The 16,698-nt window shown below is 38.3% G+C and overlaps 1 protein-coding gene across 3 annotated transcripts in view; it reads left to right on the forward strand.

The window, feature by feature from the left end:
- The window catches only part of TRAK1 (trafficking kinesin protein 1), a 128,747-nt gene that overhangs the window by 19,558 nt on the left and 92,491 nt on the right, over positions 1-16,698 (forward strand). Inside the window, exon 1 of one of the 3 annotated variants that reach the window (XM_039715241.1) lies at positions 5,552-5,701. The exons of the other annotated variants lie outside the window; for them this stretch is intronic. Within the exon in view, the coding sequence (XP_039571175.1) occupies positions 5,619-5,701 (83 nt within the window). The 5' untranslated portion in view covers positions 5,552-5,618. Of the gene's footprint in view, positions 1-5,551; positions 5,702-16,698 lie in introns of those variants that run through there. 3 annotated transcript variants of the gene reach the window in all.

Consider the following 16,698-nt stretch of genomic DNA (forward strand, 5'->3'; position numbering starts at 1 on the left):
CCTTCTTATTGCTGTCTTACAGTACTGAGCATATTTCTGCTTCAAGTCAGCAGTAGGAAGAGAAATTTGTCTTCTAAAATGAGTGAAGTTCTGAAGAGGCAGATCTCCCACTCTCTCTCCCTTGTCCTAGTTTAAAATTAGATCTGCTGGCCTAACAGGAAGGGGCTTGCATTTCTTGCTCATTTTCCAACTGTCAAGCAGAGCATGTAGTCATGCTGAACAAAGCAGCAGCATTCCTGGATCCTTTTAATGATGTATTCAGAACTCCAGTGCCTCCTGATTTAATGAGTACAGTGAATGTATTCACAACTAACAAGAGCGTGCTCATTAAACAGCAGTAAGTTAACTGTCCTATTCTCTTGTAGCAATCCAGTTCATAATTAAATGGTGCCATATCTGAGTACAACACTGGGCTGCCAAATGGAGAGGTTAAATGTTCTGTGGGTATGTGTGGTTAGAAGGGGTTGTTGGAGTATAAGTAATTTATCTTAGCTTGTCTCGCTGATAAGGATACTTTTCTTGGTGGAGGCTTTGTGTTTACAGCTCCCAGCCAACCAAAAAGTTTACTTAAGCACTCATAGTGTTAATTTAAGTTGTCTTTTAGCTGGTAACTTTCAGTTCTATATTCTACTCCACTGCACTACTACTGTTGTGTAAATCCTAAGTGTCACAGCTATACTAACTGGATTTACTAGACTGTAACTGAAGGCAGAATTGGACTTTTGGTTGACTTTACTGTTGCATAAACTTAGTCTTAACAATCCTGGTGGTTAAGTGGTGACATTTGAAAATGAAGAGATCAGTTTAGTGTTTTGGATTGGCAGATGCAGGTTGAACAAAGGTTAGGCTGCATAGAGACATGCAGGAGTTTGTTGGAATTGTCTTCACTAATGTTAAGATGAAAGTTATTGCCTAAGTTATCTACCCCCTAAAGCACACTTAATTTTTTTGTAGAATTGTGGGTGAAAATGTATAGATGGAATTCTTATGTTTGTTTTTATTCTAAGGTCTGTTCTGAAATATTTTGGTTTTAATAGTTACAGCAACTATTTAATAATGGATTTGGAGGCAGTGGGAATTTGGGCCTGAGGGAGGGACAGCATATGCACAGTCTGCTTTTCTGCTGGGAACCTCCTGACACTGTCTTGGGGCCTTTTAGCATAATCGGGATGACACCAAGCCAGTTCTTGTTTCAAACCAGCTGACAATCTATTCAGTTTGTGCTGTCTGCCTTTCTTTAAACTGATTTCAGAAAAAAGCCACACAGTCTTTGGTACCTGTTTGCCATCTGGAGAATGAGGCTCCCACGTGGATATGGACAGATGTACAGAATGTTTGATGCAGCCCTCTGCAGCTGCTGCCTCTTACCGCAGGCTGGCTGTACCTGGCTCTGATCTCTGCTTCTCAGCCAGTCCCTCCAGTTCCCTGGCATGGGCTCTTGTGAAAGTCTGTCAAATGGATGCTCAACTCTCTAATAATTCCTCTTTTCCCCAAGAGCCATTTTCATTCAGATATGCCATGAAAGCATCACTGCTTGTCTTCTCCTCTGCCCCTTCATACTAACACTGAATGGTAAGGCTCCTTTTAAACCTGAACTTCCTGTTTCATTCATGCTAGTATATGTTGTAAAACCCAGGCAAGAATTGTTTGATGTAATTCAAAGGAAGAAAATTTGCACACTCCAAACTAAGGAAGAACCTGTTCTTTCCATCTTTAAGAATAACCCACAGTGGTTGATTCAAACTGGAAATCACTTGTTTACTTGACACATCCCATGGAGACACACTTGCAGCTACAAGTGTCTTGTGTAGCATGGGTATGTGGAGTGAGCACACTGTGTGTAGAGAAGGAGGACAGAGGCGGGGAAGGGACCTCAGCATGTCTTTGGTTTGTTTTAATCCTCAGTAAAACTTTCTCTGCTGGTTGTCTGGAACAGGTAAATTCAGCTGGTTTGCATTTTTGTGTAACTCACTGACCGGAGGTGAGTTGGGTACTGCCATAGGAATACCACACAAACTGAGGCAGGGAAGAATCTTGCTTTCTACTTCTGCCCACAGGGTTTCTTTTTTCTCTCTATATGGCGCATGGTAAAGGTATGGTAAAAGGCCTCTGTGTTTTTCCTCAGTTGTCAGTTTGGTAGAGGGGAGTGAAGATGGTGGTTGCTTTGCTGTTTGTTTTTCCAGGTGCAAGACTGCCAGGACAGAAAAGGAGTATTTGGGGAAAATGCTGCTTTTGTTTAAGTCTTATTTATGAGGTTGAGTTACTTTTAACTTGCTTTGATACTAGACTACAGATGTGCATTAGATGAGGAAGAAAGTGGAGAGTTCCTGTGTTCCTCAAGCCTGTTTTTGCAAGGTCTTAAATCTGTCTAAATTAATTCTGAACTTCATCTGTATTTAGCTTAAATGTTTTTATATAAATTCTGAACTTTGTATTTGGTTTACAGCTTTCTTATAGTAGCCATATAAATTATTTTATACTTTTAATATTAAGATAGTCTACAACTCTGGCCTTGTCCAGGGCAGAGCTCTTTACTGACTATATCTGGGTATCTGAAAAGCTGAGACACATTCCAAATGTTCTAGTTCTGAGTAATAATTTGTCCTGCCTACATACAGTGTTTTCAGAGAAGCTGCAGGGGGAGGATTTCACACTGAGCACATAGCTGCTTGTGTGGGTATGAAAGGGCAGTGTAGGGGATATCCTTCACCAGAAAAATGGTCCACAGTTTTCTCTGTCAACTTTCTTTGTTTGTTGTTTCAATGTAGATCTTAACACTCACTGGGCCCAATACCAGTTACTACAAAAGATAAATTTTTATTACCTTGCATTAGTAAAATAACACGAGTTATTAGCACAGGCAAGTGACTCCTTCCTTCAGTCTCTCTTGATTATTTTCAAAGACAATGATCTTTTCATTCCTTACCGCCAAGCTAAGATGGTAGTAAAAGTTATATTGCAAACTAATGAAATAAAATAATTTGGAAACATTGAATTGAAATACTTTGTAGGTAAAGGAAATCAGGAATTTTTTGTGCTTTGCATGTAGGCTTATTATAAAGGTGGGGTATTTTTTTGGTTGGGATGTTTTTTCCTATAGCAAATGGACTATCAAAGAATAAATGTGCCAGATGATAGATTAAATTACTTGAAATAATTTTGCTGTACTGTCACAAAGCAGACAGTCTTGAGGATGTGCAGTGTGAGTACATGGATGGCATACGTCATGCAGTGCTGAACTGGTGCTACTATGTTGACACAATGTTTTATGGGTGGGCAGGAGACACCTGGTTAATGTCTTGGGGCTTTCAAGGTTCTATTGTGTCAGCAAGGTGACCTCATAAAAATCTGTGCATAAATAGGCTTTATCTGTCTATATCTATACAAGATTTAGTTGCCAGTCAGTTAGAGTTAAATTCTAATTTATCTCCCTCGATATTTAACAGTGGCACAGTCTGGCAGAGGATAAATAATTTTACTGCCAGTTCATTCTTGCTTATAGTGTCAGCAAATGTTCCTGCTGCTGAAGATACGTGGGCAAGACAGATGGGAGATGGTAATTAAATGGACTCTGGGAAACCTAAAATAAAAGTGTTGGTTGAAAAATTCTTAGTTATCAGAAAAATTGTTTTGCAACTTAAAAATAATGAAAACAAAACATAGATTTTCACAAATACTTTATTACCTCCTGTGATTTTGGAGAAACATCTGTTGAAATCCCATCTTGTACAGAAAGGATATGAACAGGAAATCTCTCTTAGTTGTGCATGTTGCACAACTAAGAAAGAGTTTTCTCTGCAATTTCACACTTTAAAAGAGCATTTTATTCCCTTCCTTGACCACTGAAAGTGCTGTATTTGCATATTGCCGTAAATGTTTGTTCTGGGTTGTCTTTAACTGATTGCTGAAGGTCTACTGTTGTGTTTCTTTCTTTTTTTTATTTTTTGCATTCTTTGGGAAGAAAGGAGAAAATTTTTCTATTTGAAAAATTCTTATTTGTTTTTAATTTAAATCTTGTTGTTTCACTGTCAGGCTCAAATTTAATTTCTTTTACTGCAGGTGTTTCAGTTCATGTTTATGATGAAGTATAGAATTTCACATGGGAATAGAATTACATTTGCAAATGTAAATCACCTCATCAAATCAACCATTCACCATATGGTGAATTTCAGTCTGCTGTAATCATAGCCTGATGCTTGGAACACTTCTGCACTTTAGTGTGTTAAAACTTGGAGTCAGGACTGTTGTGAAGCAGGAAAACAGTGCTGTGAAAAGGCATTGGGAATACCTGCAGCTTCACTGATCAAGTAAATGATAGTTCATGTAGCCTAAAGACTGGATGTTATCCAGTCATACAGTTATGCTCAGTTTGGAACTGAGGAATAATTGTAGAATGATTTAGGTTAGAAGAGACTTTAAAAGGATATTTTTTTTTACTAGAGTAGTTGCCAGGAGCCAAAAGCTTGATGCAATAGGAAGCGCTGTAATTGTAAGGAACCATTGATGTGAGTCTTTTGATTAATTACAATCGAACTTTTAAAAATCTATTTAGTTAGACATGATCAGAGGCATGACTTCTAGTAAGCAAAATCAGATGAGAAATGCTTAAAGTTGTGTTATTTGTTCTTATGTCTGAAGAAGCATCTGGTTTGGAATACTTTTTTCACAAAGGGCATTGCATTTCATATCTACAAAGATTCAAAAGTTTATCCTTGGTGCAGGCTTGCCCCTGGAAGACAATGTTTACACATCCTTTGTTTTGGCACTATGTTTTCAGTTGGATCAGTCCATGAAAAAAACTGGTACTTGGAGAAGAGTTGGCTGCAATGCCAAACTTTTCTTTAATGTGAGGGAATAGGAGGTTGGCTGAGAAGAACTGTTGTGGCTTGTTTTGGAGGAGACGTTAAGAAAGGAAATTGCTCACAGTTTTCTTGAGGAATGATAAAATATCTCCAAATTCTTAGAAGTCTGTTGAGGTGACAGGTCATACCCTACATAAATATGCCATTTTGAGAAGGGCAGAGTTTGTGACTGGCTTTACCTTGAAGGGTAATTTCAGGAAAAATGGGTTTAATTTGTTGGAGTACATGTGTGATTGTCAGATGAGCTCGTAGCTCTGTTCTCTCGTGTGTGTTTCAACACATGCACCAGAAAGCCTTAGTCTTTTGAGATGCATGCAGTTTTGAAATATGGCTTTATTTTGCTCTGTAGATAAATCCTACTACTTTTGTGAAGACTCTGGAAACACTCTGCAGTGTTTTCCTGATGTTTAGAAAGAAAAGATTTGCTACCATCTGTTCTGTCCAGAGGATTTTTGTGTATAGTTGTCTATACAGCTTTGTTCTCAAATTAAAAAGTTTGGATATGGTTACAAATGCAGATATTGTAATATGCATTTAAAAGATCAAGGTTTTAATGCCGCAGACTGAAAAGAGGAGTAGACTAACCCTGTTTGATTCAGTTTGGTAGTTTGTGTAACTGCTCTGCCAAGAGAGGGTGAGGAAACTTGTGCGTGAGCCAAAGTTACGATTGCATTCAAATGACCTTACGGCATCAAGAACTGTTCATGTGCGGGAAACACAGATAGAAGCAACACTTAAAGCAAGCCTGCTGGCCAAATGGTGAGATTCTGGTGGGGAAAAGAAGACACAAGAAAGGAAGAATGCTATGCAGATGATCAGGAGCAGGAGTTGAAAACCAGGTACAGCAGGGGCTGGTTTGGAGCCGTAATCCCCCTATACTGGTTGTTGCTCTTAGAGCTAAGCTTTGACTGTCATGTGTATGTTGTGTGTATGCAGAGGCATCGCTGGTCATGCTTTAAATTAACTCAGACAAAAGAAAGAAATATGGCAAACGCTGCTTCAGTACTTTTCATTTTCCCTTACTCAGCAGTTTAGTTGAATGCTGTTTTTCGGCTATTGCACTGCATAACGCTGTCCGGCATCTTTCTCAAATACTGCTGCGCTGACTGCTCTTGTGTTCCCAGATTCTGCTTTAGACTGGTGGGGCAGGAGTACAGACTTATGCTTTGGTGTTCAAAAGTAGGTTAGTGACAGTGTACTCTGCTTCAGTGGGTCAAGGATCACTGTTTACTGTGCTTGCCTCCCTCCCTGCCTCCACATGTAACGTTAGTAAACCGGCGTATTATTTACCACCATGAGATTTTTTTGACAATAAACCAGAAGGAATCTAAGCTAATATTTTAAGGTTACAGATAAAACTGCTTTGGGTATCAGGTCTCTTAAGCTGTGGTATTATTGTTAAATATGTGCTACGTTGGAATCAGGCAGATCGGTGCAAGAGGAATTGCTTGCATGCTTTTGCAGGCTTTCTGTTGCAAAGAAATTGCAGTTGTTTGAGGTACTCGTATTGTTCTGTATCTGTAGGACAATTAATTTGTCACCAATTTCTGTTGGCACTCTTTGTGTTGGTATTTATATACTATGCGTATTAATCTTTGTATATGCTGATAGGTAATTTGGTAGCTCTTAGCCCATTTGTTGAAACATGCCATTAGTGATACCTGTCTAATTGATATCCTGGACTTCATTCTGTTAAAATGAAAATTCTTACTGTATAAGGAGCTTAGACATGAGTGTTTCCTTTGAAATGTGAGGACCTGGACTAAGGTTGTTGTCATTTTATTAGGCCTATTTTCTGGATATGATTTGAGTTTGTTTCTCTTATCTGTATTTAAAGTCAAAACCAGAATTTTAAAGCAGAAAATAAAAGTAAACCAGTTCAAAATTATTCATGAATTATGGACAATATGAACTGTTTTCTTTGTAGAACTTTTTTTAAATAACAGTTTTTCTTTCTAAATCCAGTGGCTCTGGAATATTAGATTGCTGTTGCAGAGTTACATTCTTGTATTCTGGTGGCTGGAAGTCAGGAAAGCTCTTTCATTTCCACCCCCCCCCCCCCCCAACTTGATCTTCAGTCCTATATTCAAACAAGGAGCAACTTTTTATAATTTGCTAGTTATTTTTGCTACTGCACAACTTGGCTGTGTCTGAACTCCATGAAAAGAATGAGTATGCTTGGTGGATTTGTAAAAAAAAACCTTGCAACTGCTTCTTATCAAGTTTAACTTCATTTTTTATGTGTTCTTTGTTACAAAACCCATTTCAACTTCCAAAGTAGTTTAAAGAGCCTTTTTATCGTTGGGAGCTTTGGAGCTTTGGAACAATGCCCATAATAGCTGTTTCTTGCTCTGTGATTGGCTGACTTGAAGGAAGCTGACATTTCTTAATGAAAAGGTTTGCATTTTAAAACTTTGTAAAAATACTTTGAATATGTACTACCTGCGATACCTAAAGTCCTTAACACACTCAAAAATCTCAGTGCTACAATTGTTTTCAAACTATTGTAGGAAAACAAAGGGAAGGATACAAGATGTTTTTGTAGAGCTTTTAGCATCTCTGACATGACGTTGCAAAGTACAGGAATGTAATTGTAGTTGGGCAGAGATGGAGCTCATATGAGGCAGAAAGAATACCCTTATTGTTGGTTCTTTGAAATCCCCCTTGTAAACCATCCCCAGTGGTTCAGGTAAGATTAAATAGCAACAGAATTGCACGTAAATTCTAGTAGAAGCCCATGTCCTTAGGGAGTAGACTAAAGAAAATCTGAAGTGTTCTTGAGTGAAATGCATCTGATGGGTTCTTCTTGTTCATTTCTGTGTGGCTCACTTTTTTTTTCCTCTTGTAAATTCACATTTCACTTCCTGATAAAGAACATACAGGTACAGTGAATACAAAGATTTTTTTCTCCTTATTTACTTAAATTACCCGCATTTATTTTTTCTTTAAGAGAAGTCTACTTCCAGTAAGGTGCTTGCATTTATCAGAGTGGCTCAGGATTTGTCCTCATTGTTTCTTGTTAATCTCTAAAATACGGAGGAACAGCTGTCTTGCACAGGTGTTGAGCAATTTTCAGTTTGTAGAGAGAAAATCTTTTTGAAGAAACATGTTAAAAGAAATACTTTCAACAGATTTACTTCTTGTCAAACTCTAAACCCCTTCCCACACCTGCCTTTGTGTATCCCAGCTGTTTCTGTTAAATATATGAAATGTAATGTTCAATGTATGTGATATGAAATAGAGTGCAATTGAAAGAAATGTTTCTCTCTGGTTAACTGTGTACTAGGAAGGAAAGTTGAACACGGATTAAATTTATATCAAAGGTGCTGTAAGGAACAGGAGGTCTTGTCCAGTGAGCAGTTTGGTTCTACGCGTGTGAAGGGAGCTTGGAGGAAAGCAAGCAGTAGGTCTATACTAGAACTTGCAGTCTGTACAGACTAACAAGGAAATAGAATAACTTAAATGTTTAAACAGAATTGAAAGTGTAGGGACTCATGTAAAATACATTTACTAGCCTTCCTAACTAGGACAATTCAAATATGAAGTCCAAGACTGAGGATGTATGGCCTTTTAGAGCAGTACAGTTTACCTTCAAGTTATCATGAGGCTATTACAGGAATTACTGGGAAAATCTGAGAATTAGAAGTTATAGGAGTATATTTCACCTTTTGGGTTCCATGTTGTTAGATTTTTAAGTACTGAAACTATTTTCTCATCAACTGTGATAATTTTGTTGTCTTTTGTCCCACTTAATTCTGAAATCCTTTTTCTCTAAAAGAGATGAAATGTGCTTCCTGGTGTCATGTGACTTCTCACACACAAGGTTTCGTCAGAGAACTGGAACTGAAGGTGAAAAAGGTAGCTGACAAAAAGACATTCAATAGAGGAGATGCACAAAGAATAGCTGCCTAGATAGGCTCTAAAAATCATGTGAACTTTAAGCCACTCAAGAGCTTAATTTAGTGGAAGACTGGCCTGAGAGGCTTAATATAGACAGCTCAGATATCATGTGGAAACTCTAATATAGACATGTATTGATATAAGAGACCTTGAGCTTATTTTTATTTGTTCCTGATCAGATAGTTTGTTTGCTTCCCTCCTTTAACCACACTCTTTATTCTCAGGAAATGCAGTAAAATGGCAGCTGTTACTGCACAACTACACCTGACTGTACCAGGAAGAGTGAAGGAAAATTGGCCTTTTGGTACTGGCACTTCTTCTGATTTGCTCAGCTTTCAGTGGAGTCTTCAGTAAACTTTTTTGGTGCTCCTTCTGATAACTTTGACTGGGAATAAGTGAAATAAGTAGTGACTCTGGTCAGGATGTCGTTCTGCTTGCTGAGAAGTGTTAGTTGACTTCTGAAAGATGCAAGGTCACTTGGATTTCTATTCTTTTTCCTTTCTTTCTCTTTGTGTCTTGGAGACATACAAATAAACTAGTTCTCAGTATTATAGCTTCAAATGACAGCTATTACATCAATAGTACATTGATTTTAAACTCTGTTCAGAAAACTCCTTGTTTATTGCCTGATCATTAACAAAACATCAGTAGGAAGGTCACAGTGTAACTGATGTGACTTGCCCTTTGATGGAAGTGTCATGGGAAAAGCAAATGGACGGGTGGATTCCCTCTGTGTTTACAGTAGCTATGGAAAGTTGTGCTTTGTTAAAATCTCCATCAGGCTTAGGAAAAAAAAAGTGACCCATACTCTTAAATCTTTACTTAAAAAAGAAATACAGGTTTTCAAGTATCACTTCAGCTCTTATCAGAAATTTATTTGGAATAAAATAATACTGTTGGTTTGGAAGGAGCTGGGGATTTTAACTGTACAAGAAAAAATCTATCTGGTGTAGGTAGTGTTGATATCACTCTGAGTCTTCCTAAAATTGCAGTCCTTAATGCAATCACCATTTATGACATGTAATTGTACTTACCGATCTGTAATTTCATAACTGGTGAATTTAGTTTGGGAAGCAATGTTATGAAAGCAAGAGTGCTGTCCTCCATTTGAACAGCTGGAATACCTCAACATCCTGACAAAACCAGAGTCATTAGGACACCTTCATGTTCAAAAACTTTCTTAAACTGATGTTGAATGTTCCACTACTTAAGTTCTCAGTGAAAAAAGAACTGCTTTGAACCATGTAGAATAAGGGGAGGAATAAGAGTCAGACCCAGGCTTTTAGCAGTTGGTTGCAGAGTTGTTGTTGTCACGACACAAGAACCATGTTGTTCATCCTTTTTTATAAGTCACAGTATTCTTTGGTAGCACTGAGTGGTAGAAGTTGCAGAAGTTTGTGATCTTCACAGGGAGGACAGTTTTGTGTATCAAGTTTCTTTGTCTTGCTTTTTCTGTATCTTTCTGACACATGGAAAGTTTCTTTTGAATTAAAAAATCACAAATACTGAGTTTGTAAGATGAACAAGTGGGTGGGTGTTTTTTGTGTTGGAGCACTCTTTCCATTTCATAAAGTGCCATTAAAATTATTCTTCCTTCTCAAGGCTTGATGGAAACATGCTTTGCATACCTTTTGGAGACTAACTGGCCTACTTTGATTCTGTAGCCCAGAGCTTTGGGTAATAAAGGATTTCATGTGCATTTTTCTGTGATGATCACAGCATACAGTGAAGCAGCAAAACCCATAATGCAGGTATCCATACAGATGTGACCTGGGCAAGTCTTTTAATCCCCTGACTGCTTTACTATTTTTTTGTAGCAGGAAAAATAACTTTGAATGTGAAGAGCCTTCCACTTGCTTACAGAATGTTACATGTGTTATTACGTGTTTTCTGAAGACTTCCACAGAAACAGTCATGGAAGACTGCTGAATTGCAAAGCAATATCTATTTAAGTGCATTAAATTCAAATTATCAATATGATTCTAACATATATAGATTTTGCAGAAAGTATTGCTTATAATGCAAAACCCTCAACTTTGAGGTTGCCTGTAAAAAAAATCTGTCAGCAGGGGAAAAAAAATATGTGTTCTGTCTGTGGTGGTCATGGATGGGCATGCAATTAGGGCTTCCCTACCTCAGCAACCATTCTTTAGTCTGCCTTTTCAGTCTCTCTTGTCATCAGACTGAGCTGTGGAGCTGTTACTAAGTTTGCAGAAATGTTTTCCGCTGATAATGTGCATGTCTTGTAGTTGAGAAGTTATTTTTAACACTCTGGTGAGACTCTTAGAGTCACTGAGGGACAGAGCCCTGGCGGAGATCTGGAAAAGGGAGCTGCTTGCCAATGGATTGGAATGGGAGAGGGGAAAATGGTACCTTTCATTCCCAAACAGCTTTTTCTGGTTTTGAGTACGTTGTTCGTTCTGGGTAACTTGCAAAGAAAAGACACATTTCCCAGGTTTGTGTTTGGCTGGGAATAATCTCTGTGTTACTGAGGCAAAATTGGTAGAATTTCATGAGTGGAAACTTCCATTTTTGCTATAATGATTTTCAAGTGCTGCCTGGATCTCAACAGACACCTTCTAACTAGAGTGAATCTGAGAGGTGCTGCTCTTCACTCTGCCATAGTGGAAAGGCTTTGACCTGAGACCTTTGTATGAAGTCAGAGTTATAGTAATCTGTTCCCTGCATTTGCTAATATACCAGACTTTTCCTGACTGTGTAATTAGTACCCAAGAAAAGTTAATGCAGACAACAGTGCCACTGAAAAAGCAAATTGTTTTAAATTGTGGAACCTTTAATTTGACCATAACACTCAGCTACAAGCAGCTTTTTAATGCTTAAAATTTAATAAAACTCCTGAGAGACTCAATTTGACCTATTTTATTCATATAACTATTATGTAAAAAGATTGCTGAGGTAGAAAAATAGCAGAAAGAACAAGAGGGTCCACCAGTTTACATGCTTATGTGCTGAAAGCTGCTGTTTTTTCCAGATGGCAGAGTAGCTAGTGGGACTCACCTAAGTAGATTGCTGTGCTTTGCCTCTCTTCCAGCTTTTTCTTACTTTTAATGTGTGTTTTGTTTTAGTGCCATAATCAAAGGTCACTCCCAGTCTTTCAGTCTCCACATGCATGGCTGAGTGAATGCGTTTTTCTTTCATGTTTATCTTTGCAAAGAAAATCTGTGGGTGGAGAATTTAACATGGGATTCAGAGTGCTTTGGGACTTCTCTAAATGACATACCTGGGAATGCTGCCACATAGCAGACACATTTCAGTGATGTGTATTTCATTACTGTAGGACACCAAAGATGAAGTAAGGTAGGCTGTGACAATTGCTACTGAAAGTGTTCATAAAGTAACACTCCATGCAAGAGAAGGTCTGCAGGCATGCTGAAGAGCATCCTTTCTTATTAATATTTTGAGGTAGGTTTTATATGTTCCACCATACTATTTCTTTATACTGGAGTCGTGTCATTTATCTGATATGAAAAAACTTCTCCTTTCTTACTGGAAAATAAATTTGAAAGACAGATATTTGTCTGTGTTTCCTCAGACCAGTCAGGATGGGTTCGTGCTGAATGTCATCTCTCTTTTTTTTGACTGGTAGGCATTGGTCTTGCTTACAGTATTGTGTGGTGGCCAACTTCTGTGCTATATGTGCAGTTGTATGGATTTTTTGTGGCTTCATCCAGTGGTGCACTATAGTGTCTATATTATCTGTATAGGATGTTTGTGGAAAAGCTTTGCATATGGCACTTCAGTTGTGTTGAGTTGGATGTTTTCTGCCCACTGTCAGGTAGAACATGTGATGTACTCTGGATAATTTGCAGACTTGCTTAGCTGAAGTTCAGTTTTATTTTTACAGCTGTTTGTAATTTGTCTGAAGAGCACAGGCTAGAATGATTAAAACCTGGTGCCTGTGGTGGTGTCCCTTGTCTTGTAGCAAAGGGAATTGATGATGAATGCAAACTGTACCATGGTAGCTAAACATGAAATAATTGGTTTTAAAGACTTTGCCATGTGTGTCCCTGCTGAGGCTGGTGATTGTGCTGAATAACATGTGAAATAATTGGTTTTAAAGAATTTTTGCCATGTGTGTCTCTGCTGAGGCTGGTGATTGTGCTGAATAACATAAAAATGATGTGGTCAGTGTCTTCTCTAGTTGCCTTTAACTTTGTGCTGTCAATGTCCTTTCAGCACTGTGCAGCTGTGTTACCTGCACATATGTTTGGACCAAGGGTAGAGCATGCTCAAATTCCCTTCCTGCTTTCATTTGAAGGAATATACACTGTCACTGTGCACTAATGCACATTCTACATTATTTTGACCTGATTTGTAAATAAATGTATAAATTCAAAGAACTGAGCAGAATAGATTCATATCTCTTCAGTGATGTAGTTGTGACGCATGACTGCAAAATCAAGCTTCTTATTGAATGAGAATAAACTTGTACAAGGGGAAAGAGGAAGAAATCTGTCAGAATTGAGAAACCCGTACCTAAATACCCTCCAGTAAGTCACAAGTGCACTGCAGCAGTAAGAAAATAGTAGTCTTTGTTCTAGCTGTGTGTTTGAGGTTTGTGTGGTTTTTTAATTGCACTATAAATTGATATCTCTGTACAGGGCTCTTTGAAAATTAACAGCTTTGTTCTTCAGTGCATTCAGGTCGGAACACAACATAAACATTGAGGAAGAATGGAAATCTTTGGCACTATTATGCAAAAGCTTTTTGAGAACTTGAGAAAAAAACAAAAGGCACCAAAACCCCCAAAGCGTACTGCCAGTTCTTAAGTGATCTGTTGTCTGTGTCTGGACTTGTTTTACATTGTTCTTTCCTACCTTACTGCAGATTTAGCATGAATTATCAGAAATCAGTGGGAGCTGTAAAACACCCTTCTATTCCATATCACCATGATTGTATGAACACTAATTTAGCAGTAGGATTCTGTGGGAGACCACATGGCTGTATGCTGTGGTGTTTGCTTGGAGTTTCACGGTCTGTTCTGGCAGAACCGGTCTCTTCTCTGACCCATCTGGCATACCATGCAAGTGATCTTCGCCTAGAAAGTTGTGGATCCAAGTCAAGCTGCTGACCTTTTTCTCCTGCTTATTAATAAACCTTCCTGTTTGTCCTGCAGTCAGTGTATAGAGCGAGGCTGGGGAAGAGCATTTCAGCAGTGTCTCGCCCTGCCGAGAAGGTGGCAGCGTGCCTTTCTCGGGTTGCACAGAGATACTTTGGGCTGCGGGCTGCAGCTGCTGTGCCTGTGGAGTCTGCACGGAGCAGCAGCTTTGAAGAAAGGGCACAAGTGGTGGAACTGCAAACCTACCACGGAAATCTGTTAGAGAGAGGTCAAGGAAGGTTCTGGTGCAAGTTGTCTCTGCCAACATATTCACCCTGGAGAGGCTGTGCTAGACTGACTGCTCCTTGAAAGCTGGCTGCCTTTCTAAACTGCAGGACAGTGGCTTATTTTGGCCTTGACCTGTCAGTTGCTGGTGTTGGTGATGATGGAAGTTTACAAGGGAATTACTGCTAGGCTTGAGTCATGGGAAACTTATCTGTGCTTCCTGTTTTGGCCATAGAGATTCCAACCTAATGAAGAATATCAATAGAGTGTTTTTATTCAATAGTGTAAATGAGGTATATACATTCTATTTCTTCTTCCTTTTCTGTTTCCATGGTGAGGGACAGGTGTGTGAAAACTGAGTCATGGGACCTTACAGAGGGATTAAAGTGCAGAAAAGAGAAATGTAATATTGTAAAGAGAAGGTTTTAAAGTAATGGCAGAATTTTCACTGAGAAGAAGAGAAAATGGTTCTTGGTGGAAATTGAGAGTCTTGTTGAGCCCTGTGTTTGGTACAGGTGAATAAACAGTGCATTTCTGAACATCTGGATACAGAACTGCAAGGGATGTAAGGGTGGTCTAGTGTAGCCACATCTCTACTATGCACTAGGAATAGCTACAGTATTTCATCCCATGTATCCTGGTAGAGGAAATACCGCAATTTTCACTTTAGAATACAGTCTTGTGTTTTGCTTGAACTGCTGCATGACCTGTCTGGACTGCTATGTTCTTCTGACCAAAGGGAGACCAACACTTTGTTAAATAAAAGCTGAAATTTATTTGCATGGGGCAAGTGATAGCTCAGAGATCTTTGCTATTATTTGGCATACGTTTTAATGTTATTTCAGCATTTCTTACTTAAAAATGTGTTTGAGTCCAAGCCCCCTGGCAGATACACTATCATATTTCACCTTGATTATGCTTAAAGCATGACTAAATTTAAATCAAAAGTTTTTCTACATGAACTGTAAAACAGTTAAGTAGATTGATTTTGTTTCAGGGAAGTCAATGCTTACACAGAATATAAAAGTATTTTTCTAAAATTTCTCACTTTTAATTACATGATAGTGTTTCTACATAAACTGTAAAACAAGTTGATTGATTTTGTTTCGGGGAAGTGAATGCCTACACAGAATATAAAAGTATTTTTCTAAAATTTCTCACTTTTAATTACATGATATGCAGTCCTTTCTACACAAGTTCATTTTTTTCTTTCTGCCACATTAAGTTGCAAGGAATTGGTCTCCAGACCTTCTTCAATAGCAAAGAGAGCTTCATATTCTCTCTTGACAGTAAAAGGGATATGATAAAGCTTTGAGGTCTGCTGTAAGAACATACTGGACAGAGAACTGAAAATTAATGAAGGCTTAAATAATGAAATTGAGGGTGTGCTGTCTCCAAGCACTTTTTAATATTACTGGTTTCAGTTGTCAAATCTTGGCTTCTTTTTAACTTTTTTAGCTCAAATAAGAGTTTGTATATCAAATGAGCAATGTACACAGGGAATTTAAGAGTAGGTAGAGAGATCTGTTCCTTTCAGAAAATCATGCATTTATGTTAAGGATTGTACTTGTAGGCCTTGCTTTCCATTTTATCTGTTGCTCTTGAAATTTGAATCTTCCACAACTCCCTTGACAGAAGCTCATTTCTTCATGCACAAACAAAAAATTTGAGTCTTTCAAGTGGACAGATTAATACTTTGGCTTTAGTGATACTTTCCTATGATCTCAAAATGTATCATCTTCAAATACAATTGTGGGTACTTAAAATCCAGACCATGTTCCAGTCTTATTACAGTTATTTTGAGAAAACTGAGTATTGGAAATGATAACTTTCCTTATGCTAGAGTATGTATGAGTCAAGGGAAATGAATTCTAATTGTGGTTCTGAGGCTGATAGGACCATTGCTCTGCCAAGTTAGGTCATGAAAAAACATTTTGAAGGAAGACATTTCTAAGCATCATAATATACTTGTTTTGAGAGAGGATTTCTTTTAAACTGCAGATGGGCAACATTAGTGATATTTTTTAATGTTTTTCAACTGAATAAAGAAGTGCCTCAAATGCTGAGCTTTTCAACCTTGTAAAGCTTCATGTTGTTCTCTGCACTTTTACATTCAATATGTCTCTATATTTTACTGAATTGGTTCAATTTCTTTTTATTGCCCAAGCAAGGGCTGCTTTTGATACTGTAGTGAAAAGTTCCACTTTCAGAGAAATTTCATCTTGCACACAAAGAATAAAATCCTTAATGTATAGGAAAAAGGTTTGTCTAAGAATTGTTTTCCTCATGGAAAGCTGGCTGGGTTGCTTGCCTGAAGCTGTTGGTAGACTCTGAATGCTTTCTGACTGGGTGCTAAGATACAACTAAGTCACAAGGCATGTTGATAAGTGGGGAACTGAACTGACTGATGGTAGAGCAGGTCAGCTTGTCTAGTGCACTTACAGTAGTTTTCAGTCTCTGCAGAGAATTCCAGTTGAGCAAGAGCTGTCAGGGGGCAGTTTGGTCCAGTGCTTTCTTACTGCCTGTGCCATGAAATCTGTTAAGTGAGGTTCAGTGTCCAGGACTATCTGTTGTGTGTTTTGGAGAACATGT

This window comes from Passer montanus, unplaced genomic scaffold, assembly GCF_014805655.1.
Source record: "Passer montanus isolate IOZ18808 unplaced genomic scaffold, ASM1480565v1 scaffold32, whole genome shotgun sequence".
Taxonomy (NCBI): Eukaryota; Metazoa; Chordata; class Aves; order Passeriformes; family Passeridae; genus Passer; species Passer montanus.